The sequence below is a fragment of the Clinocottus analis genome, unplaced genomic scaffold (assembly GCF_023055335.1).
Source record: "Clinocottus analis isolate CAN_PGR_092001 unplaced genomic scaffold, fCliAna1.0.p SCAF_7, whole genome shotgun sequence".
In the NCBI taxonomy this organism is placed as follows: Eukaryota; Metazoa; Chordata; class Actinopteri; order Perciformes; family Cottidae; genus Clinocottus; species Clinocottus analis.
Window position 1 is genome coordinate 5312297 of NW_027176229.1, and position 23781 is coordinate 5336077.

The window sequence follows — 23781 nt, forward strand, 5'->3', positions numbered from 1 at the left end:
TCAGCACACATTCAATAGGACAATTCTACGACACAACCTTTGATACAACCTTTCAAATGAATAAGATTCTTAAAAAACAAACCAATTAAATGCTTCAAAAGCCCTTTTAGCTGCTATAAAACTACCTACTCAATGAGAAAAAGGTTTCAGTTCACAATCCAACAATAATATTTGTTTTGTCAACCATTTTTCGTCGAGGGAGCCATAGCGATGCTGACTTTCAGGTTTTCCGACAAAAATACATCATCTTTGCAGCACTCCAGGCCAATATGCCAATTCTATCGCACTGACTGTGCAAAGTGATGTAAAAACAAAAAACATTTCATATAATAATAATAATTTAGGCTTCCTATTGTTTGTTTTACCCTTGTGGTCCACTTGGATAATAAATTCAGATCGGATATGTTTTGCTCCAGCCGTTAATAAAAATCATTGCTTGTCCAGTTTGTTTTTGTGAGTTATGGTGGCCACAGAGGGACATATTCCACAGACAGCTCACCTCCTGTGCCTCGGGCTGGTTGAGCTCACACAGAGCAGCCACACACACCGCAACTGTTTCTAGTTGGAGGTCCAGAACCGGCCCTGGGACTCTACCAACACAGTGTGTGTGTGTGTGTGTGTGTGTGTGTGTGTGTGTATGCAGAGAAAGAGACAGAGAGAGTGTAGGAGTCTCTGAGTGCGTGCTTGTGGATATAAATGGCTTAAATGTTCTTCATAAGCTTTGCACACAATTCACTGTTTATTTCTACTTGTGCTCTGATGACGTCACCCTGACCTCGCAAAGACGCTCTGCAGTTACGTCACGGATCTCCATAGCAACCTTGTGTGGCGCCACAATGGAGATCCCTTTGAGAGTTGGCAAATAAACAGTAGTGGCTACAAATAACGGCTAAATGTAGAACTGGGTGCGCGAAAAGGAGCTCCCTGCGCAGTTTAGTTGAGATCGGAGTCTTTTTATCGGAGTCTTTTCTATCATTCGTTCATTGTTTCAGAGTTTTTCTCTGTCTGAAATAGCCAACAAGCTAGCAGGGTAGTGCGACAGCAGACCTTCAACCTCCAACTTGCCGCTAAAGCTTTGTGTTGCAAGCCACAAAGAAGACATCAGATGCGTTCATGCTCATATTCCAACAGGCCGTGGGCCGTGGGAGACGGCGCCGTTTGGTCGTGGTGCATTGAATGCTGCATGTACGTTTGAGCTTCCCATCTGTCGGCACCACTGAAGCATACGTCCATGGGATCTTCATCGCGCCGCTTGTTGAATTTAATGGAGCGATGCAAGACGAAGTGGAGAAGGATCCCAGATGATGACAGCAAATTTGTATGTTTACTAAACCAATGAGCTGTTTGTAATCTGCTTCATCCAAGAGCTGCGGACGTCTGATTTGAGGTCCAGAGGGTGCGTTCGCGTTGCGTCACCTGAAAGCTCGGCGTGGCTTCGACTGTCTGTCGCCGCTCGTCCGCGTGCTCTGAGCCATTTGACTTCTTCAACTGAGGAAGTCGCCGCCGAGCCGTCGGGCCTGCTGGCATCATCTGTTCCTCCCTCTGTTTCACTGGCACATTCAAACCGCCAGTCTTCGAAGGCGCTATCTGTGAAACCGTGCAAAGATACCTGTCTCATCCCAAAAATGTGCTGTTTGTCCACCGCTGTGAATGCTATTGTCAGTTCATTGCAGGGTTTGTGTGTGTGTGTGTGTGTATTCCATGCAGACGTGTGTGCGCGTGTTCATCAAAGATGGCAGCACAATATTCTGCAAAAAGGCTATTTGGCGTGTAGCTGTTGTCATAGCAACTGAGCAACCTGGCTTTGTCTCTTGTTCCTCACAGGGTTTTTTTTTTCTTCTCACATTCAGATAGAAAAAGGAAAACTCGTGTAGTTCGACGCTTCTCTCAGTTCATTTCTTGTTGCCACTCCAAACAAACACGTGTACAGCTGTGCGCGTCCACCTTGAGGAAAAGTCTCGTTGGAAGGAGAAACGTTGTGGATATGAAGAGCGACAGCCTGTAACACATCGCTCCCGTAACGCTCATGTGCTATAATGCAGCACATTGTGCAGCAAACGCCCACTCACTTTTTACAGTCCTGTTCACTTCTTCTGCCGCTCTGCACAGTGACGGCAGAGCTCTCTCTCTCGTGAAACAGGCTTCAGCTTGTCATCGTTAAATAATGTCTCATATGATTGATTTGTTTAGTATTTCCTGCCTCAACCCAATAATTATCTCCTGATTTTATTGCAGCGATGCCATGTTTACGGCATTCGGCCCTTTGATTGAAGCTTTTATCGAAACAATATAGGCGTGACACCCTGCCCTTTGAGCTGGAGGACACTGAGGACTCTTATAATGACAAGAGCAGGTGTCAGGTGACTTGGGTCAACCCATCCTCAAATATACTTTATTGTGATTTATATTAGAGTTTTGGATTAGATTAGTTGAGATATTCCTTTATTAGTCCTGCAGTGGGGAAGTTTTTACAACAGCAAACGGGTAAAGTGCCCACAAGAGACATAGTAAATAAAAATAAAAACGAGTAATATAAATTAACGGTCAAGAATTCACAATAGCAATATTACATATACAAACATGTATTTATATTGCACAGTTAAGGAGGTTAAGGTGACCAAAATGCATGAAGACTTTATTTATTTTGTTTTTGGGGTGTACTGGGAGCTCAGTTGGTTGTGCAGCCTGGCAGCAGCAGGAAGGAAGGACTCGCGGTACCTCTCCGTCACACACCGGCTGTCCTGCAGGTGGGAGGTGTTGTCCATCAGGGATGAGAGCTTAGCCATCATCCTCCTGTCTCCCACCACCTCCACCACATCCAGCGGACACCCCAGCACACACGCTGGCCTTCTTTACTACTTTGTTCAGTCTCTTCCTGTCCCCTGTCTCCATGCTGCTGCACCGAAAGAAGGTCTTCGGGAGTGCTCCCAGACAGAAACCTATATATTTTGTCATCATTCAGTGCCGTTACATTTCTCTCTTTAACACACGCAGACACACGCAGACACACACGGCACCATGGTCTGCTGTGCGTCATGTGACTGGCCAGTGGAGGAGGGGGAAGGACGGCCTCGGCATAATTAGGCTGAGGCCATTCAGAGAAGATGGAGGAGGACACTGTTGTCTGGCGCCGTGGGGGTTTCTCAGCTCCTGCAGGCTCATCTGTCTCAAACAAACAAACACCCATACATAGCGTACATAGCGTACATACACACACACAAAAAGTACACACCCTGGTTTGTTCTGGTACGGTATTTGCTTGTGGTCAACAATCAAACCTTGGCTGATCGAAACAAACGGCTTCAATAGGTATTTTATGTGACTCATGGTTGTCGACTCGACGATGACTAGGATAACGCTGAAATATAAACTTGTAGAACGTGTTTTACTCAAGGTCCTGGGTTTGAATTATTGTTGGTGAAGATGTTTTCACAATCAACACAGCACAAGAGCTTCTCATGAACATAAAACACAGGGGAGTAGTAATCGGTTATTATCTTACCGATGCTGAAAAACATAATTATGGGCAAATAATTAGCTTTTTCGTTCTGGCAGAGAACATTTCTCTAAAGGCACCGCACATTGTAAGCTCACATAGGGGACACATTTTAATTAATTAACTGTTTAGACTCATTGTCAGTACAATGTGGGAAACATGGTGTGCTTATGTGACCGCACTCACCTTCCTGGTACTCGGACTGGACTTTTTCCCGTATCAAACACCGGTCAAAAGTGTCTTGGGCCTTTGGTATTCCCTGGTTCATTTCATTGTTTAGTACATTGCATTTACTTCCAGCACTGCAGAGATAACGATGGGATGTAGGGAGAATCTTGCTGAACATGTTGATGTGATTCTGGATTGTCAGGAAGTTGGAACATTTTGATTGGATTTGTGTTTCCACAAAACACACATCCAGCACAATCCCAAAATGAGAAAGTTGCACTCCTTGAGATTTCCGTCCTGGTTGATACAACATGTGTAGTTACCATAACAAGTGTGGTATAAGACACAGGCACTTGAGCAGCATCCTTGTCAGAAATACAACACTAACTGCTATATCTGCGCAACCAATCAAACGCACATTGTTTTATTAAAAACCGTCAGTCAAAGATAATTGCTACCGCCGCCAGATCGCCCGCTGCGCGCGGCCTGAATCGTTTTCTACCCGACAGAAAGACAGTTGACAGAAAGTAGTTTACCTTGTTGAGCATTTGGAGGAGCCGCCTGCAGTGCTTCATCTCACAGCTCTCTGCGGCTGCTCCGTCTTGTTCCATTACTGCCTTGCAAAAATATTAAAAACAATTCAAAATGCCAGAAAGCCAGTTGTCTTGTTTTGCTAAATGAACGATTACGTGTTGATGTTGCATTTCCCGTGAATGCTTCACAATCAAATCCACCCAATGTTGGATCATTTGAACTCTCTAATTTGAAGTAACAGCAGCAGGCTGTTATGTTCACGTCGGCTGTAGCTTCGTCAACTGTGGCATGGTGTAAAGAGCGTGCAGAGAGAGAAATAGTGAGGCTGAAACAAACATTCACTGTTTTAATGAGCCGGGAATGGCGGACTCCACCACCACCACTAAATACTGAAGAGACCTTAAAGCACAGTCAAGCTCAAGGCCCGCGCGCCAAATCCGGCCCGCCGCGTCATTGTATGTATTTCTTAACCCTAAATTAAATGGATTTATGTTGTAGTAACTGGTAGTTATATTTTGATATATATATAAATGCATGTAGAACATGTTTACTCTGGACTACACTGTTACAGTCACAACTATAATGCTGTTGTGGCCCTAAGTAACAATGAGTTTGACACCCCTGCTTTGAAGGATGGACATAAAACATGTGACATTTCATTAAACAATAGAATCTTAAAACTAAAACTACATCAGTGCAAACCACCTCACACACCTAAATACACCAAAAACAGATTAATAGCTCAATTCAATTTCTTGAATTGTAAATAAACCCTAAAGATGACCTGACTGTATCTGCAAGGAAACTACACACCTGGCATGTGGAGTTAGAGTTGTGTTGGTTGTGGGTGTCTGTGGTCTCATGGGAGGTTTGTTGTGTGTACACAAATCTTTGCATCTCTACCACTCAGCATTTATTTTGCAAACTTAACACCTCCCTGTTCAATTATTGTGTGTGGCGAGAGAGTCTCTATCTAGTGTTTCTATACTTTGTATTTAAATATGCATTCATGTTGTTTTTTCCTCTTTTTTTTCCTCCATTTTCCCCCGTTCATAATTGTTGAGTGTGAAGCACATAACATGTGCCATAGGAATACATTTGACTTGACTTGAATACAACATTAACAGATTAAAAAGAGCATTACAAAATGTACTCATCTTACTTGTTAATAAGCTCAGAACCGACTGGCTGACTTTATTCACACAGAAGGCGCAAATTTAACCCAACGGCAAAAACAAAAAAAATTGCACAAATACTACACTTCTCTTGCAAGATAGAAGTTTTCTCTCATTTCTGAAGCATATGTTTTTTTCCAATGATTGAGCGCTTACTGACATAAATTTGCACTCCCCCGTTATTTAAGGGATGGTAGGATCATCAAAGGCTGTTGCGGAAGACAGACAGCGAAGCCAACAGCACACACACACACACACACACACACACACACACGATGATGAACAGCTCTGACCACGCCGCTGACAAGTCCAATCATCTGCCAGTCGCCAACAAGGCCGACAAGAAGCAGATGATGTCAGTTTCCCCTCTGTATTGAGTTATCAGGTTGATTGAGTGTAATTGAGCGATGCATCGGCGTGCGGAGGGAAGACACCGAGCCTCTGGAGGCTGGAGAAGGAGAGAGGAAGGGTGTTTCAGGAACCAGGAAACGCTGCACGGCACCGGGGCCATGAAATTAGCACAGGCAATGACTCGCAGCCCCGTGATCAATTACTCGGACTGATTGAGCCCCTCACCAGATGCAAAATGTGATTTAAAAAGGAATGACTTCAGCTTGTTCAGATCCATAGATGGTGCGTTGTATTAATATATGATATGATTACCTGACAGCATTACAAGTACACACAGCATTCGATACCATGAATGCCGTGATAATAAACCTCGTCTTCTTCAGGGAGTTGGGATGACGACTGGAGCTCCTTCTTCGGACTTCAGTTCAGGTCATCCGTCTCTGAAAGCGCTTTTTTCATCCGGAGACTCCAATCCACAGGTTTTCAAAAGTTTTGGAGCAAGAGCATTGGCTTCTCAACAACGAATTTCAATGTCTTTCCATTTTCCTTTCAAACAAAAAGACATAATGAAGAGCCAATGAATAGGAAAATTGACAAAGACGTCCTCAAAGTCATCGATGATTCATTCTTTTGGGCAGTACATTTAGTTAAACTAAATATCTCCTCACGGGCCTCAATGAAGTGAAAGTCTTCAGACCTCATTTATCTGACATATATTCCATTTCAAGGCATTAGAACTTTTTTTTCAGTCTTCATACTCACAATTCCCCCAATTTAATGTATTGTTTATCTCCTGCACCTACCCACACACCAATATCTCAAGTCTTCTCTATTCCCCTCTCCCTGGCATTCATTTCCATCTTAAGTAACATAAAACTCATGAATAACTCTGCATAAAGGTAGCAGAAAATTAGTCCATTTTACACATTTTACTTTCAGCTAAGAAGATGCAAAAGATGAGAGTCTGGACGTTTGAGTTTGTGGGTATTCTTATGAATACATAGTTGATATGAAACCTGTTTTTAAAAAAAAAATTAAAATAAGAAAAAGGCACAAACAACTTACCTTCGAGGAAAAGTGTCCCAATTGGAAATGTCTGAAACCTGAACTCCTCATCTCTGCTTTATTAGCTACATTGGCCGTTATAACACACCCATATCTCTGAGTGAACTGTCGGTGGTCCAGTTGCATTATGGGTAATGCAGACACAGACGTAAGAGGATAATCTCTGTGGCTTGATCCTTTTAAACTGTCCTTGTTTGAGGTTGACAGTACTTCAAGTTAACTTTTCCTAAGAAACATTTCAAAGGTGTGTTAGAAATTATACTTTTTCTGTACCATGTTTTGTTCAAGACTGTATTTATTTCTAAATTGTCATAAGTGCAACAGAATATCGTCCAAATAGACCTGTAATATGTGAGCGTCATAATATAAAACACCAAGAACAAAAGTTATCCCGCACAATGGCCTTTTCCGATAGAACCTTCTATTTTGTCAGCATTTTAGTTTTCATCACGGCTCTTTTGTTATTGAACTATCGCCGGCACGTCATTATCAACTAAATGCATATCCACCGCATCAAGCCGCCTTCACCGGCAACGCTGTGTCGGCTGCCATTCTCTCCTGGTATTAAGAGGTGGCGCGTAAATGTATCGGGCGGCTCAGTCATTGCTGGCACTAATGGACCGAGCGAAAGGCTTTTGTTGTGGACACATTTGGCAGCGAGAGTTCCTCACAATGGAATAAAAAGGTGGCAATGCGATACATCTGCATCTTAACCTGCAAACAATTCAAACTTTGTTCTAGACTGACGTAAATAGGTAAAGCTGTGTGTGTCTGTCTATCTAGCCGATAGGAACAAGAGCTCGTTGACAGTGATGAGTTGACAGTGAGTCACCACTAACCGTGTGCACGACATGCACAACAGCTGACTACGGCATGGTAGTTTGTTGTGGCAAAATCAGTCTATTCCCCGAAACGCCATATGTCCCGAATTAATGTTTGATGCAAGATATTTAGTCAATTCTGGAAGACATTCAGTCAGTGTCACCATTCGACCTCAAGAAAAACATAGCAACCCTCCCTTTGCCCTGTCTCTTCCTCTGCAGACACTCTCTCAGTGCCTCGCTGGTCCCCACAGATTCCCCGAAGAGATCTGGGAAACTCAATAAAACACAGGTAAGGAGAGTGTGTGGGTGCCTTTGTACATTCACTCTTACATCTGTGATAGAATGTCATTCCAATTAAATCTTGCGTAACTCATTTCAGAGTTCGTTCTCTCTTCGTCTGTCCGGCTCTCTTTCCTCTCACCCTGCTTGACTCCAAAGCGCCGGTGATCTGAAAAGTAAAACAATAGCGTGTTGGTCGCGGGATCCCGGCACCCTGCAGAACGTGGGCGCTGAGCCCGCCGATGGTTCAGAGCTGTGGAAAGAAAAGCTTTAAAAAAAAAAAAAACACGCCACGCGCAGCAAAAACTCAGCGCGAATGTAATTGAGAGAGCGGTTAATCGAAGATTAAGGTTTTTAGTGAAATGGCATCATTTGCATTGTCGGCCTGTTACGATGAATGCATTTGCGTCACCGTTGCGCTGTGCACTGCTTTGGCTTCGGAGGCTCCCCGTTCCTTCATGCAGAATCCTCCCTTAACGTCACGAACACGACAGCAGAGTCCATGAATCCGTGAGGGCCTTGATTGAGTTTCGCCTCTCGATTGAGGCGAAGGAGCGCCTAATAAAGAGATTTGGATTCTGTCAAACTACATTAGTCACCTGCCATTAGCAAGCCAGCGGCGCTGCTGGCAGCCAGGCGTTGAATCAGTAAATACAGCCAATAGTCACATACGTGCTCGTACCGCTCGGCCGGCCTGTGCATGGGAATTGGTTGCTACTGTGCAGCACGTTGTGGATCTGTTAGTGGGAGAAGTTACTGCGTTGGAGCCTTTGCAGAGTGGCGCCGGCCTCTGAGCTCCCACCACTCGGACTGATTATTGCATTGATGTAAACCCCCGTTGGCCCCCGGTCCTGCGCCACAGAGAGAATGCCACAGATGTTCATTGCTTTCCGAAAGAGGAAAATGAAATGGGCCCCATATCGCACCAGCAGGTGAGGGAGATAAGGAAGGTAAACACTGTTAGAGAAGTACCTTCTTCAGAAATCTATTATCCTCGCCGAAAGGTTACGCAGGGAATGTGGCGCCTTCTTTGGCGACAGCCGTCTGTCAGAATGAGCGAATGCTACGAAAGGCAAAAGGTCAGACGCGGTGTTTCTCCGCACGGTAATCTACGGCTCTTATATGTCATAAAGATGTGCAAGAAGCTGAAAGCGATGTGCTGGCTTTTTAAAAATGTCCTTATCTCACTCTTTTCTTTTGCCTGCAGGTTTTCCACAAAGTATTGGATGTCCCAGACATGCATAGTATGTGGAAAGGGAATGTTGTTTGGACTGAAATGTAAAAACTGCAAGTAGGTATCAAGACTGATTTTGACCATTTATTGCATTAGTGGTTGTGATTTGTGTCTGATTATATTAAATTAATTTAATCTTATCTTTGTTGTGAAATTAGGCTCTAGTGTTGTTTTTTATTTTAATTAAATTTCCTTTTTTTAATTGTTTTTCAACATGACACATGCTCATGAATCCTTTTGTTTTTCTCTCACTTGAATAAATCAGCAATTTGCATCTCTTGTCTCTTTTGCTGCATGTTAATGCTCCCACTCTGCATTGGTTTCGCCACTGTGTAAATAAATTAAAAATAATAAGAGCAATACAAACACTAATTAAATTTCTTTTTTTGTTTGTACATAGGCTGAAGTGCCACAACAAATGCACCAAAGAAGCCCCACCTTGCCATTTATTGATCATACAGCGAGGCGGACGAGAAAACCTTAAAGGTATTTTTTGCACACTTTCAACATTAATGGAGATATTTTTTTTAACAAATTTAAATTTTCTGTAAAACCTTTTTTATTGAACTATAGATGTATGTAAGTTATCCCAAATGTGCTTGTCTTTTCTTTTTGTTTGTCTTTTAATCATTAAAAGATTTCAGTCGAGGACTTTGATGAAGGGTTGAAAGATTAATAAATGTGAAAGATTGTTTCAGACAGAAAGCAAAGTGAAATTTCGCAAATCTCACAACAGGACAACGATGAATTGTACGTGGTGTCAAAAGCTTGTACTTTCTTCTACTTCCATGTCTGTTACGTGGTGCTATTATGCTTTAAAAGACATTCTGCCATATAGTTACATTGGAAAAAAGAAGTCTGTAAATCAACTGATATATTCTTCTTTTTTTATTTTTTTTTTAGAGGTAAAATAGCTTTTATTTAAAGCATTACGTCTTTAAAGTTGTAAAATACGCTGATAGCCAAATTCAATGTTGATTTCCGTCCTCTATCCATGTGAATGAGCCGGAGTGCTGGGAGGTTAAAGGAAATGGGCCCATTGATGTGGAAGATTGCTCGAAGATCAGGGACATTTTATCAGGATTTTAGTCTTGGAAGCCAACCTTATTTTTTGCTTCATGAACCAATGAGCAACTTTTCAGATCTCCTCTAACGCTGGACCCAGTTCTCTTTATACATTCATGTCACAGTTTCTCTCCATTTCCCTCTTTCCGCCGTACGTTTATGAGACGATTCATGAAGCCAACGGATGAGCACACACATTTTCACAAAGCTGGGAGGAGTAACACTGCTAAAGCACAAATTCATGTGACTTGTCATTTCTTGGACTGTCCCAAGTAATACGCCAGGCCATACCAAAGTGGCAATAGCTCAAATATGTTTGTATGGATAATACATTTATGGGTTAGGACTAGAACTATTTGGTAGACCCTGCTGTATTCTGTCCTCAGGATTATTCAAATATTGTAATGTGTCCTTAAAGTCGAGTCCCCATTTAAGTCTTTTTTAGGCATATAGAAGGTCATCAGCTGATTAATTAAGGCACTTAAGTTTGACAAAATTGACAGCGTCATCACGGTTTCTAATGACAGACAGCACAAAAAAATTCTAACTATCTTCCATCAGAAGTGAGATTCATTTGTCCTTTCTCTGCCTTCCCTTTCTCTTTCTTCCCCAATTAAGATCAACAAGGAACAACTCAAGGTAAAGAACAATAATTAGACTTCTTCTCACATGCTTTAGACAAAGTGACAGTTTCTTAATGACATAGATTGCTTAAGGAAACTTTTGTTCTCAACAAAGTGTCTGGATGCGATAACAAATGTTGTAAAGAAACAGGGCCCGATAACGAGTTTATCCTTATTGTCCCAAACCTATTGGGCGAGTATTGTTTCATGTCAGTCTTATCCAGTGCGTCAGTGTTCCTCTGTGCTTTTTTCTTCCCTGCAGTAGCTCGTCTGGTACGGACCGAATCAGTGCCATGTGACATCAACAACCCGCTCAGGTACACAGACCTGCACATCAGTCAGACGCTCCCCAAAACCAACAAAATCAACAAGGTAAGTGCAAAAAATAAACCATGTTTTATTACAATCTGACCGTAACCTGTCCTACATATCACATTTCTTCTATTTTGGGGGGCTGGGAAATGGTTGTGAGTCATCGTGCCTTTCTCAAGGGATCATGAAACCGAAGATATCTTCAGCAATATTGATGTTTACACAGATGGATTTGTTTTCATATGATGAACATTTTGCAGCCAGCGTACCTAACCGTTTCTCAGTTCCAGAGGAAACAAGTTTAACTCAACGTACCACAATGATGGAAATCTTGCAAAACAATTGTGTGTATGTGTGAAAGGAAGACCACACACACCATTGTTTTGTTTTCCTAAAGATCACGTGAATATATATTTGTACAGAAAACCAATTTTTTTATATACTGTAAAAGTCGGGTTACAAGCTGCTCTTACCTTCGGTGGGTGTCTCCGCTGGAGCAAGCTAATGCTGCTGTTAGCTCTCTGCTGCTGCTGCTGCTGCTACTGCATGTGTCGCCACTGCCCAAGTCGAGCTGGGGATGGTCCCGCTACCTCCGGTAGTTGTCTGGGAGTTAGCAAGGAGCTAGGGGAAGATAGTGGAGAGCTAGCAGCAGCTTTAGCGGAGATCTAGCAGCAGCACTAGCAGCAGTGCTAGCGGACTACAGCGGGGAGATAGCGGGGCGATAGCGGAGCGCTAGCAGCAGCGCTAGCTGACTACAGCGGGGAGCTAGCGGTGACACCCACTGAAGCAACTTTTTCTACATTTCTCTGCAGTGTTTATTCATTATGTTGAATTTGAAACAATTTCAATCAACAGATACTTTTACACTATTTTGCCATCGTGCCAAATATCATGACAGCGTCAAACTAATATTTTCAGTGGTCATGTTTTGTCGTGATTAGATTTTGCCCTTTGGAAGATAAATTAACTGTAATTAAATTAAGAAGAGTGACACCAAGGTTATATATATATATATATATATATATATATATATATATATATATATATATATATATATATATATATATATAGATGTACATAGATGTACATTTTAGGCCGTACTGCTCACCCCGAGCTGCTCTTACATCTGAGATTTAAGGCCTGGCTGCTGAACAGAAGACAGAAGAAGTTGAAAATACAAAACAAAACCAATATTTGCTTACTGTTTTATTTTTTGGATTAAATATTCAGACTTCGTAATTAGTCGTTGGTGTTTTTTGTGTACAACAAGTAGAGATTTATTGAATACAAGTAATTATTTATTTCTAATTACTGAAAAAAGAAGTGCCCAAACAGCCTCTGGTTTATCAGACTCCATTATGAAATTGTTATATTCAGCCTTTATGAAATTAAAGTCATGTTGTAGATCCGTAATTTTAGTTTCATAACACAGAGATGTATTCAGCCTAAGAACTGAACATATGTGTCATGGAGGAGATTATTGAGGAGCTCATCGGACTACACACCTGGAGTTTATTCTGCAGCTGGCAAGGATGAACAGACGGCAACAGCTTGAAGAGAGATGAACTTCTATTTCATCCTCACGGCTTAAAAGATAATTAATTAACGAAGGTCACGGTGAGATCAGACTGGTGGAAGTAAACAGCTCGAACATGCAAAGTCAGCCGATTGAGTTAAATACTTACATTATGATAAGAGTGAGCATGAAAATGAGTTTTTCTGATTCAGTGTCACTTTCAAACTATTTGAATCTACACATACACTATTTTGCCATCATGCCAAATATTATGACTGCATTAAACTAATATTTTCTGTGGTCATGTTTTGTGGTGACATTAGATTGTTCCCTTTGGAAGATAAATTAACTGTAATTAAATGTAGAAGGTTAACATTGGACACATACCATTCAACAGTATCATACCTTTTTGCCCACATAATTCATATTGTGACTCTACTAAAAGCCAACAAATAGAGGGAAAGAAAAGAGCGTGGACAAAATTCAGACCTTTGAGGATTTGCAGGGTGGTTTAGGAGATGAGAAGGCCATTGCTTTGAAAGCATGAAAAGTAGTTTTTCTGAATCACTGTCATTTTAAATGTAAGAGCATCCTTGAATGCACCACTGAGGGCAGTTTTTTTTCACTACACAATGAACATAACTCTGTCAAAAAGTTAAAGGCAGCCTATTGCTCATTGTGATGGATTACTCTGTCGGCCCAGTTTCACGTCCCCGCAAGTGGATTTTCATATTGTTCTTAAAATGAATGAAAACCAAGTGCTGCCTGGAAGGTAGAAAATCAATCTAGAAGCTTGTGATGTGATTCAGAAAGAGGCCGACGATGAAGTGGAGTGCGAGCGTTTGGTGATTAACAGACAAGAACTTGCAAAACCACCAATATTAAAGTTGAAGTAAAGCTTCTGCTTTCTGTCTCTTCCCAGGATCACATCCCAGTCCCGTACCAACCAGACTCCAGCAGTAATCCGTCCTCCACCACCTCCTCCACCCCGTCCTCCCCGGCTCCTCCTCTGCCCAGCAGTGCCACGCCCCCCTCGCCCCTCCATCCCTCCCCGCAGTCGGCGCGGCAACAGAAACAGTTCAACTTGACAGGTATCGGAGCGGGTACCTGTGGGAGGAAGTGACTCATCCTCAACCCGTCAATTACACTTCACAAAGACGTCCACATATCCAACGTTCATCTTGGATACATTTAATAAAAACAAGCTTGTGAATCAAAAGAAAAAAAAGACACTCTTTGAAAGATTTGGCCTCCTTATGGTTATGTCTGGAGGTTTTCTCCAGTATCAAAGGAAACCGTTTCCATGCCTGTAGCACAAACATGAATAATTTATAACTAATTATATACTATTAGTTTATTTTTACTATAACCACCTGTAACGTCTATTACCCTTAATGAGGAGCCCAACGCAACAGTACAATGCAGTACTTGCATGGGGGCATGCCCACATAATTCCTGTTGTGACTCTACTAAAAGCCAACACATAGAGGGAAAGAAAAGAGCGTGGGAAAGCCTACAGTGTGAATGGTTAATCAACATGAATTCGCATTTGAGAAATACCTTATTGTGAACTTTAAATGAGATTAAAAAAAACAAAACCGTGGCCCAAAATCCGTACATCTAATTTGAAGCTCGATGCTGAATTAACAAACAGCGTACGATTGTCCACTCAACGTGACTTTGGATCAAACTCACGCCCTCCTTTTTGTTCCTCTCCTCCAGCCTCCAGTTATTTCAAATACAAACAGCAGTTCATCTTCCCTGGTAAGTACTTCATAATTGATCATTACCACTACCCATAATGCACGACAACCAACCCCAAGAAAAGTGTGGAGGAGAAGGGCTCTTTTGATGTTGTTGATGATTGCCACCTCCTCACCTCGGCCTGCTTTAGGACTCTCGGCCCCTCCACCCACTCGTTGCTTGTCTCATTCGGGCCTCCTAATGATTTGTCAACGCTCAGGCTCTTTGCTTTCGCCCAGACTGGTAGCACACAGTCTTTGCTCATTTGGCAGGCTATTAAGGCCGAGACAACTCAGAGTGGTGTGAGGACAAGGATGAAGTGCAATTGACATCTGGGGACACAGGTTTTTGTGCATGAATATACAATGCACAGCAGTACCCGGCTTCTGATTATTGCAGGCACACATGCTGTTGTCTGTTTTAGCTGAATGACATCAGCTACCTTCATGAGCTGCCCAGCAACATGGTCAAACACTGCCTCTTACCGTTAGTCCCATCAATCCTAAACATGTCGGCTGTAAGTGGAGCTAATCCTATCTTCACATCATTAGTATACTGTAAATGCCAGCTCTTGTTTTGAAAATACAATAAAAACACATTTATATAAGCCTCCTGGGGGCAATTACAGTAGGATATAAAATGTATTCATTTACAGCCTTTACACATGTGCTCATTTTAGATGTCACAAGTGGCTTGAGCGTATCCCAGCGTACATATCTGGTAGAAAGTAGGAACACCCTGCGCTGGAATACACAGTCGGGCCGACTTGCACAGATTTCCACCGTCGTCCGATTTAGAGCCTGCGATCCTCCTGGCTTGCTGGTCTTTGGAGTAAATCCATGCAAACATTTGTGGAGGCACCACGAAGAAAACAAAACCACGTCCTTCTCGCTGTGCGGCGACGGTGCCAGCTACTAATGCATCGTGACACAAAGGGATTTTTTCTTTTGAGGCTTCCACTCAGTGTCACAAATTGTCAGTGTGCCAACACAGGCAACACGCGTGGCAACGAATCCTCTGATGTCTTTCAGAGGTAGATACCAGACAACAGCTAACCTCACTCATCTACACGTCGAACAGGAGAGCTTCCAAGACATAGCGAAGAGCATTCAGCAGCTTTCTGTCTTTCTCCAGTGACATGACATGCAGTTAATGCTGTACATCCTTCAAAAGGAATCAAAAGGCACGTTCTGCGATGGTGCAGGAAAGTTATATTCCCGTTGCTGTGTATCGACACGTCTCTCGATACCGCCATTCCACTGTGAGGGGCCAGTTTCTACATTTAAGGATATTTCCATACAAATGATGTCAAGAAAAGAGATAGTGAGGCGTTCCTAGTGCAGGTAACATTTTCTATACTGCGTTCCAACATCATGCATAGAAAAGACGCTCAACACATAATCATACTGTTTAGTAATGAAAAACATTGAATGCACATTATATTCACATTACATTATTATATGGTCCATGTGATGTCTGACTAGTGTTGCATTTCCAACACACTCTCTACTGACTAATGTTTGATAATTAAATAATTTGCTTTGTTGCTGTCAAGCCAGCAAAATAAGAGAAGGTGTTGCTAATTTGATCATGCCAACAAATACTTACCAACGAGTGTGCCAAAGTGATTGTTTAAAAAGAAGAGTGTAAAGAAAGTAAGTTGCGGCAAAAAATAAATTCAGCGAGTGAATTAAATTCTGTGCAAAAGTTGGAGATGTATCAACTTCTATCCCCTCGATGCAAAAATATAAATCCAGTTCAAGACGGAGATCCATCTCTTCTTCCTCGAGCCGAAATCATCTACTTCCTGTCTAAAACATGGAGAAGCAATACTAACGATGTTAGAAAGGATTTGCTATTGAATGCAACTGTGTTTCCCACTTGTGGGTTTGATGTTTTGTGGCTCTCGCATCCCCAGATGTCGCTCCAGAGGCTCCTCCAAGCCGAGCACCGCAGGTCATCCTGCACCCTGTCCTGTCTGAACCAGGGTGAGTCGATCCTATTACAGAAGTAATTCAATAAAACCAATACGTCTCCCTTCAAAGACACCGAGAAGGTACTTCTGATCGTCGTCAGGGCCTCTCAGTTATTGTCCTCTCATCTGCATGCTGCCTCGTGTCCTCTCTCCTCTTCTCCTTCCCTCTGTGGCCGCTGGTCAGAGGCCAAGTCAAACTTATTGGAGCGCGGATATTTGGGCGACAATTTCAATGCGCGAGCCGACATGACGAATACTCAGAGACTAATGTTAGCATGGCCTTCAGTTCACGCTACACTTGGGATGCCAACTGGATTTTCAGTGGCTCTTTGAGGAAGCCAGTGGTCACGGGAAAACAACCGGAAGAAGAGGAGGAGTGACGAGATGCCTTTCGACCCAGATGTTAATTAGATCAGGATCTCAATCTATCAAAAGGAACATGTCAAGATAGCCTCCAACAATAGGCAGATGGTCAATTCTGATGAAATATGGACCATACTCGTGGATTTTTATTGATTAAACAATAGCAGATATTGTTAATAATTGTATTTGGTAAATATCAACGTGGTCTTAAAAAGGTCCTAGACAGAGGACAGCTGATGGTTTTTTGATTATGGGAAAGGGCATGAGGCTGTTCTTGCGTCCGACGTCTTCGTGACACATTCCCGAAGAAACTGCCAGCTTTGAGAAAATAATCAACCTCTGGAAAAAATGAGAAGCATAAGAAGATGGAGGACACTAAATAATGTTATGCATACATCAGTGTGTTTGAATAGAGAGCAACATGCATGAACACGATCGTGACATTTTCTATAAATTCAAATTATATACAAATGATAAGACACAAACGCTGCATTTGTTTTGTAATCCACACCCCAGTCACATATGGTGATTAGACAATTATGTTCCACCTTTGTAGTGAGGGAAAAACATGAGGAAATGAACCCCGATGAGCCCAGAAATCTTCATCAGGAGCTCTTCCTCACTCTCAAGTCCTCCTACTCCCTTGAATCTAAACCAGTGTCACTGATGTGACATGCCAAAAACAAATGCACAGCCTGGCTTTACAAGAGCATATGAGTCCATTTGATATGTTCAGACCACAATTCAACCATAAATATTAACACAAACCACAAATTTGACTCGAAGGACTTGAGAGAGCGCTCCAAGTTATGAAAATATCATTTTGTATATTCCTAGCTTGACACCACACATGATTGGCACCTTTCTGGATATGTATATTCAGCAGATGCAAGTAGTTGACTCGCAGATTGAAGTACGCCAACGTTTTCTTACTATTCTCTCTATTCTGGACCCTTTCTTTACTCAATTAATTTTACTGGAGGTTTTATTTTCAAGATATCAAACCCAGCTCTTGTATTAACTGGCAGCATCATAATAGACCGATGTCTTGTATTCTCTTATTTTTTTAATTGTTTTTCATTTCCTTCGTGTTTCGAGTCAAAAAGGAGACTAATTTTTAACAGTCGGGGATCAATTAGAAAGCTTTATATTTGTGTATTTTTACATTTTCACATGTGTTACAGGTTAAACGTCATCACCATAAAAGTAATGGCGCTTAAGTGTGTGACACTTGTTTCATACTTTGAAGTTTCCCTGCAGTGGTCAGCGCCTCATCACAACCCTTGGTGTGCGTTACTTTTATTCGCAACAAGTGCATGTGTAGTTCTGCTTTTTAAAATCGAGGATGAAGGCCTCGACGGGCTCCAGACCCGCACTGGGCTGAACGAAGTGCTGCTGTGCAGACAGTTAATCTCCAAGGAAGGCAATGTGGTCATTTTCATTAGGATGTAATCAAGAGCTAAATAAGTAATTTATAAAGTGAGATAGAAAACGTTTCCCATTTCATTGGTCAAGGGCCACGGGATATTATTTGCCAAACCCTCCAAGCCAGATTGGTATACGGGCAAGTTAAAACTGTGTCGCTCATCATGAAGCAATTATCTGTTTCGGGCCTTCAACAATTACTACTCACATGTGGCTTTAACAGCTAAAACATTGGATGCAATTTAGTTGTTTACTAACATAATCATGGTTCAAACTTTATCAGAATGATTCAATCTTTTCAGTCAGCAGTAGACTTAATACCCGTTAAAGGACACATTGCGGGACATTAGGATGTTCATACGTGTGTTTTGGGGTTTCTACTAGAACAGGTTTGCATGCTTAAATGTAAAAAAAACAACAAAAAAACACAACATTTGTATCATACTGACTGTCTAAATATTCCTGTATTTACCCTCCGTCTGAAATTAGGTTTTTAGCACCTTTCTTTTTAAGCCCTCCTCCAAAGAAATAACCAATCTGCTCTGATCGGCCTGCAAAAAAAAAAGTGGTGCACCTTTGCAAAGTTATTGCTCTTAAGTCATGTGAGGAGATAATGAGATGAGGATGGTGACAAAGGTAGTTGTTCATAACATGTCAATTTACAATGTAGCGCCTCCTCAGGAAGGTAAATAGTGAGGGAATGAAAATGGCGTTGGCTGGAAAGAGACTGGATCTGGTTCACGTATTGCAAAGCAGCATTTGCCTTTTGATTTTCTGGGGTTTGCAGATTTTGTTTGCAGATGTATGGCAGGTAGAAATCTACTGCCCTTGTGGATATTGTTTTTTTTAGTGGACAAATATTCACTTGTCAGGGATGAACTGGATTAGCTTGTTTTTTTTCTCTTTAACCCTTTAGTTTGAGATGGTGGTTGTAAGACCAAAAATAGTTCCAGAAATATATCTTCATCCAATAAAAACATATATTTTAGCGCTTACTTGCAGTAAATTAATAAACATAAATATCCCCACTAGGATCAGACAATAAAATAGAAACATGCCCAGTGTAATCTACATGAAGATCGTCACATTTTGAAGAAGAAATGTTAAATCACCTTGGAAAATTATAAACAGACATATTGGACCCTCGTGTTTTTCAGTTTCTGCTTATTACTATATCTCTAGATGGACATTTCCACCATTTCTCACTCTCACAGTCTCTCTTATTCTAGCTGCCTTTTAGCGAATGTGAATACATTAGCGCGGTTATGAAACTCATATTTCTCTGATTTAATTAAAGCTATTGTCCCTCCTTTCCCACATCTTTGTGTGCTCTTGCAGTGGCAGCTGGCAGGTTTCTGTGGCCTTAATGGCCTCATCCCAGGGTTAATGAGGGCTCAGACCGCAAAACCTGGCGGGTACCCCTCATTAGAGCAGAGATCGAACCGCTGCTAGTGGCCCTTGGCGCCACAGGAATCACATTATTTTATAAGCTGCCTCACCTGTAGTCTTTGCAAACTGTTAATATACCAGAGAAAGGTTGTGAGAGGTTACACACTGATGTTGCAACGACAGTCGTGTGGCCAGAGGAGAAGGAGGGTAAAGTGAGTTCATTTGTGTCGTGTCCCCGGCACCCATGGTGTTGGCGGCCAGGGTCAGAAATTAATAGGGGCTAAGGGCGCAAATGCACTTGAAAGTTCATCACGTAAATATATTAAGAATTAGGGCCAGGATATACAGTCAGTAATAAGGAGTGCCCTTTTTTCACTTTTTGTTCATATATCTGTGAAATATAGGTAAGTGAGGGGTTTTTTTGCCACGTCTGGACCAGTGCAAATGATCCACAGAGTTTAATCCTGCAATTCAGTGAATATTTTCAGTTCAATCTGAATATAACGATTTTCTTTTTTAATAAACGAAACACACAGCCGTGTTCGGAAGGATTTTGGAACATAATCAATCTAAGTGTAAAAATAGTTTGCTTATCGCAGTGGGAATGGCTCGTCTGATAAATGGCTCGTCGAGATAATAGCGTCAATAAAGAACATTGCTGAGAACAAAGGGATTCTGCATCAGTTCACAGATTCAGGGTTTCAGGTGTTTTACAGTTGAGCAAACTGTTAATATAGAAATAGAAGGTGCTGCAACGTCACAGATAGTATTTACCGACATTGGACTTGATGAAATCCTTTTTAAATCTGCAATAACGCTACAACAGGGCGTAAGGTCGTCCTAATATTGGTACATTGACAAGAAACCAGAAACAGTCGGTCCAATCCAGTGATGCTCCCAAAAACGTTGCTTTAATACAGCTTCCATCAGGTCACTCAGGATGCAACCATGAAGGTGCATAATGTGATTCACCGGATTGCACATATCGAGCTACCAATTAGCTAAGCATATAAACACAATTCATCGAAAAGTGTGACAATATTTACCAGATACAGTGAAGTCATCGAGCATGAGAATGCTTAATGTGCATTTCTCTGAAGAAAAAAAACAAACTGTTTCTAAAAAGAATTAAGAGCATATAGCTAAACTCTGGCTGAGCTGCCAGCTAGCAGCTAACGGCGCTAACAATGCTAACAATGACAACTTTGCGGACATGGTTAACGGTGTTTACCGGGGAAGTAACTAGAGGGACGGTTTTATCAGCGGTAACTGCTGTATGAATGGCAGGGGAACTTTTGGTTTTACTCGTCAAAGTCTGTTCGTAGCGCTGGAGAATACTGCTGCACATGTAACAATAACTGCCCAAAATCTGACCTGTGTAGCCCACTCATCCTCTCCACTTGAGAGCAGTGGCTTGAGGCTAACTTCTGCTCGCTGTACACACCTGAATCTCCGAAGCCAAATGTAGGTGGTTGTGTTGCATTGTTTTTAATGTAGGTGGTAGGTTTTGACAAGCAAGAAAAATGCGAGTAATACAAAAAAAGATGGTGTCTCCGGTTCTGCTGCATGGATGTTTATTTGTCATTTCATTTCATTTCTACTGTCTCTGCTGAATCCGACCGGGTTTCATGAGCGCAATGCTATATGGTTGGAGTAGTTTTTCATAGTTAACCCTATAAGTGTGGCGAACATGCGTACACAAATGAAATGTCATGAACTGTATTCACAACACCACTATTCAGCTATATAGTTACACTGCAAAAATTTAAATCTAAGTAAGATAAAATATCTTAAATCAAGGCATTATACGCTTGTTTTTTGATTGACAACATATTTCTTCTTATCAGGCAGTTTTTATTTAAGAGCATTTCACTTGTTTGAAGAAGTCTTGGCAAGTCAATTTTTCCTGTTCTGTTGGCAGATAATTTGTCTTATTTCAAGTAATATTTCCCTCATTTTATTACTTTTTTTCTTCTTGTTTTTGGAAGCTGAATTTTTGCAGTGTAACAGTTACGTTCAGGAATTTGACAATGATAAAATACACAAATAACCATCACAAAACCAGCAGCACGGCGTGCCTGATAGCGGGTTACTTATAGCTCATCCAATCAGATTTCACCTTTTGTTTCTCCCCGCAATACTAGTGCGTTTAACAACATGCTAACGGTCAGCTAGCTAGCGTTAATATCCGCTAGCATTATGGACGTTGTGATTCATCGTGACCATTAACATCCGCTGTGATTGGTCAGTGGTATTGCAGCAGGAGGTAATGCAGCTTTTGTTGGGTGCCGCCGCTGTACGTTACACACGGGCTCTAAATGCTCTTTAACTTTAGTGAGTCCGTGCAGGCTGGGTTACGATGAGTGTTATGTCATGTTTTATATCCAGTTAATCTGTGTTGTGCGCATCAATGAAGACTTCAACATTGTCAGGACACTAGATATCAGATGTTTATCAGCCATATTTTATGAGGACATTTAACAACTAAAACACATTTAAACACCTCATTAATGGAGCAAAATCATATGTAAAAGTAACAACTGGCATCATTGAAGTGACCTACTTTATTCACCTTGTTTTTCTCATGGATCTATTTCAACATCTGTTCTTCTTGCTTTTAGGATCGAGGGCAACCCTTTACTTCAAATCGAAGTCGAGCCTACATCTGATGTGAGTCCTTCTGTTGATGAAAGTGTGACCTTTTGCGATGCTTTTGAATGTGCATGAATGAACGTTTGTGTCATTACGTTGTTTCACCTCTTGAAATAGCGATGTGAAATTACTTGAGAATTCAAAATGAAGACAAATGACATCCGTCGCCGTCACTCGTCGTGCAGAGTTCTCTCGTTAACATAATTTGGCTCAGCTATCTGAGGAGCCTCCAGGTACGTTTTGTGTCAAAAGCAGCGGGAAGAAAAAGATGCAACTTGACGTCGTCGCTGTAACATTGATACATCTTGAAAAAATATGATGCAGATTGCCTTGAATAATATTCCAGCAGGCATTGTTGAATAGGTCATTTTCACTTCTGCAATGCATTATATTTCAAATCAAATCAGAATAAATAAGTCAGTTTTTCCCCCTGGCTGTTTCTCATCTCACAACTCTTTTTTTTATTGGTAACGGCCTAAACAGCCAACAATATTTCAAAAGGCACACAACTTGATTAACATGATTTTATAGAGAGGCCACATGAAGGAATGTGTAGAGTATGTTTTATATATATATAAATGTCAGAGCCTATTTAGGATTTAAACGGCACTAAGTACATAAATATGCCTTGGAAAGAAAATGAAGGCATGTCTTTTCTATTGACTAAACCACCATGCAGTGTTGGGGTTAGACATTAAATAAAATTAATTGAAGACTGTGGCAAAGCACAAAAATAACACCTTTTCATCCTGCAGATACACAACTATATATGTGTCTTTTCACTGCAACTCCTACTTAGTTTGGGGGAGGTTTTAGCAGATTGTAGCTGCTGAATGATGATTGTCAGAAAAACAGCATTTGACATCTATTTTAACACCACCTCTTCGTGTTGGATAAGGGCATCTTAATCACCATACTTGCAAATCTGTGAAATGCAGGCCCACATCCACCAACAAACAGTTTGGCTTTTGCTTTCCCCCAGAACGAGGAGGGCAACGACGAGGACTCCGGCGACGAGTTCGAGGAGATGAACCTGTCGCTCCTGTCGGCTCGAAACTTTCCCCGCAAGGTGAGCCAGACCAGCATCTTCCTGCAAGAGTGGGACATCCCGTTTGAGCAGCTGGAGATCGGGGAGATGATCGGCAAGGGGCGCTTTGGCAAAGTGTTCCACGGACGCTGGCACGGTGAGGTGGCCATCCGCTTGATCGACATCGAGCGCGACAACGAGGACCAGCTCAAGGCCTTCAAACGTGAGGTGATGGCCTACCGCAACACTCGCCACGAGAATGTGGTGCTGTTTATGGGGGCCTGCATGAGCCCACCACACCTGGCGATCATCACCAGGTAAGGGGAAAGATGTGAAGACCACAACCCGCAATCTCATCACGTTTGCAAGGAGATAGTCCTACAGGATGACGGGAAAAAAATCTAATTTCGTTCTTAAATCTCACACTAACCAGAGTTGCTTTTGGAAAACCACAATCTTTCATTGGAATTCATTGGATCCACCAGGCAGCATGCGTTTAAAAATCAATATCGAATCTGTTACTCTCGTTGTTTCCTTTTGCCAAAGCGCTGGTGAAGAACACCCC

At 41.8% G+C, this 23781-nt stretch overlaps 1 protein-coding gene across 3 annotated transcripts in view; it reads left to right on the forward strand.

Annotated features, from left to right (window-relative positions):
• Window positions 1-23781, forward strand: part of ksr2 (kinase suppressor of ras 2) — a 102163-nt gene that overhangs the window by 50642 nt on the left and 27740 nt on the right. For all 3 annotated transcript variants that reach the window (XM_068604601.1, XM_068604600.1, XM_068604602.1), the window contains 10 exons: window positions 7833-7902; window positions 9100-9183; window positions 9527-9612; window positions 10810-10830; window positions 11077-11186; window positions 13565-13733; window positions 14365-14406; window positions 16304-16373; window positions 22159-22207; window positions 23172-23533. In XM_068604601.1, the coding sequence (XP_068460702.1) occupies window positions 7833-7902; window positions 9100-9183; window positions 9527-9612; window positions 10810-10830; window positions 11077-11186; window positions 13565-13733; window positions 14365-14406; window positions 16304-16373; window positions 22159-22207; window positions 23172-23533 (1063 nt within the window). The remainder of the gene's footprint in view (window positions 1-7832; window positions 7903-9099; window positions 9184-9526; window positions 9613-10809; window positions 10831-11076; window positions 11187-13564; window positions 13734-14364; window positions 14407-16303; window positions 16374-22158; window positions 22208-23171; window positions 23534-23781) is intronic.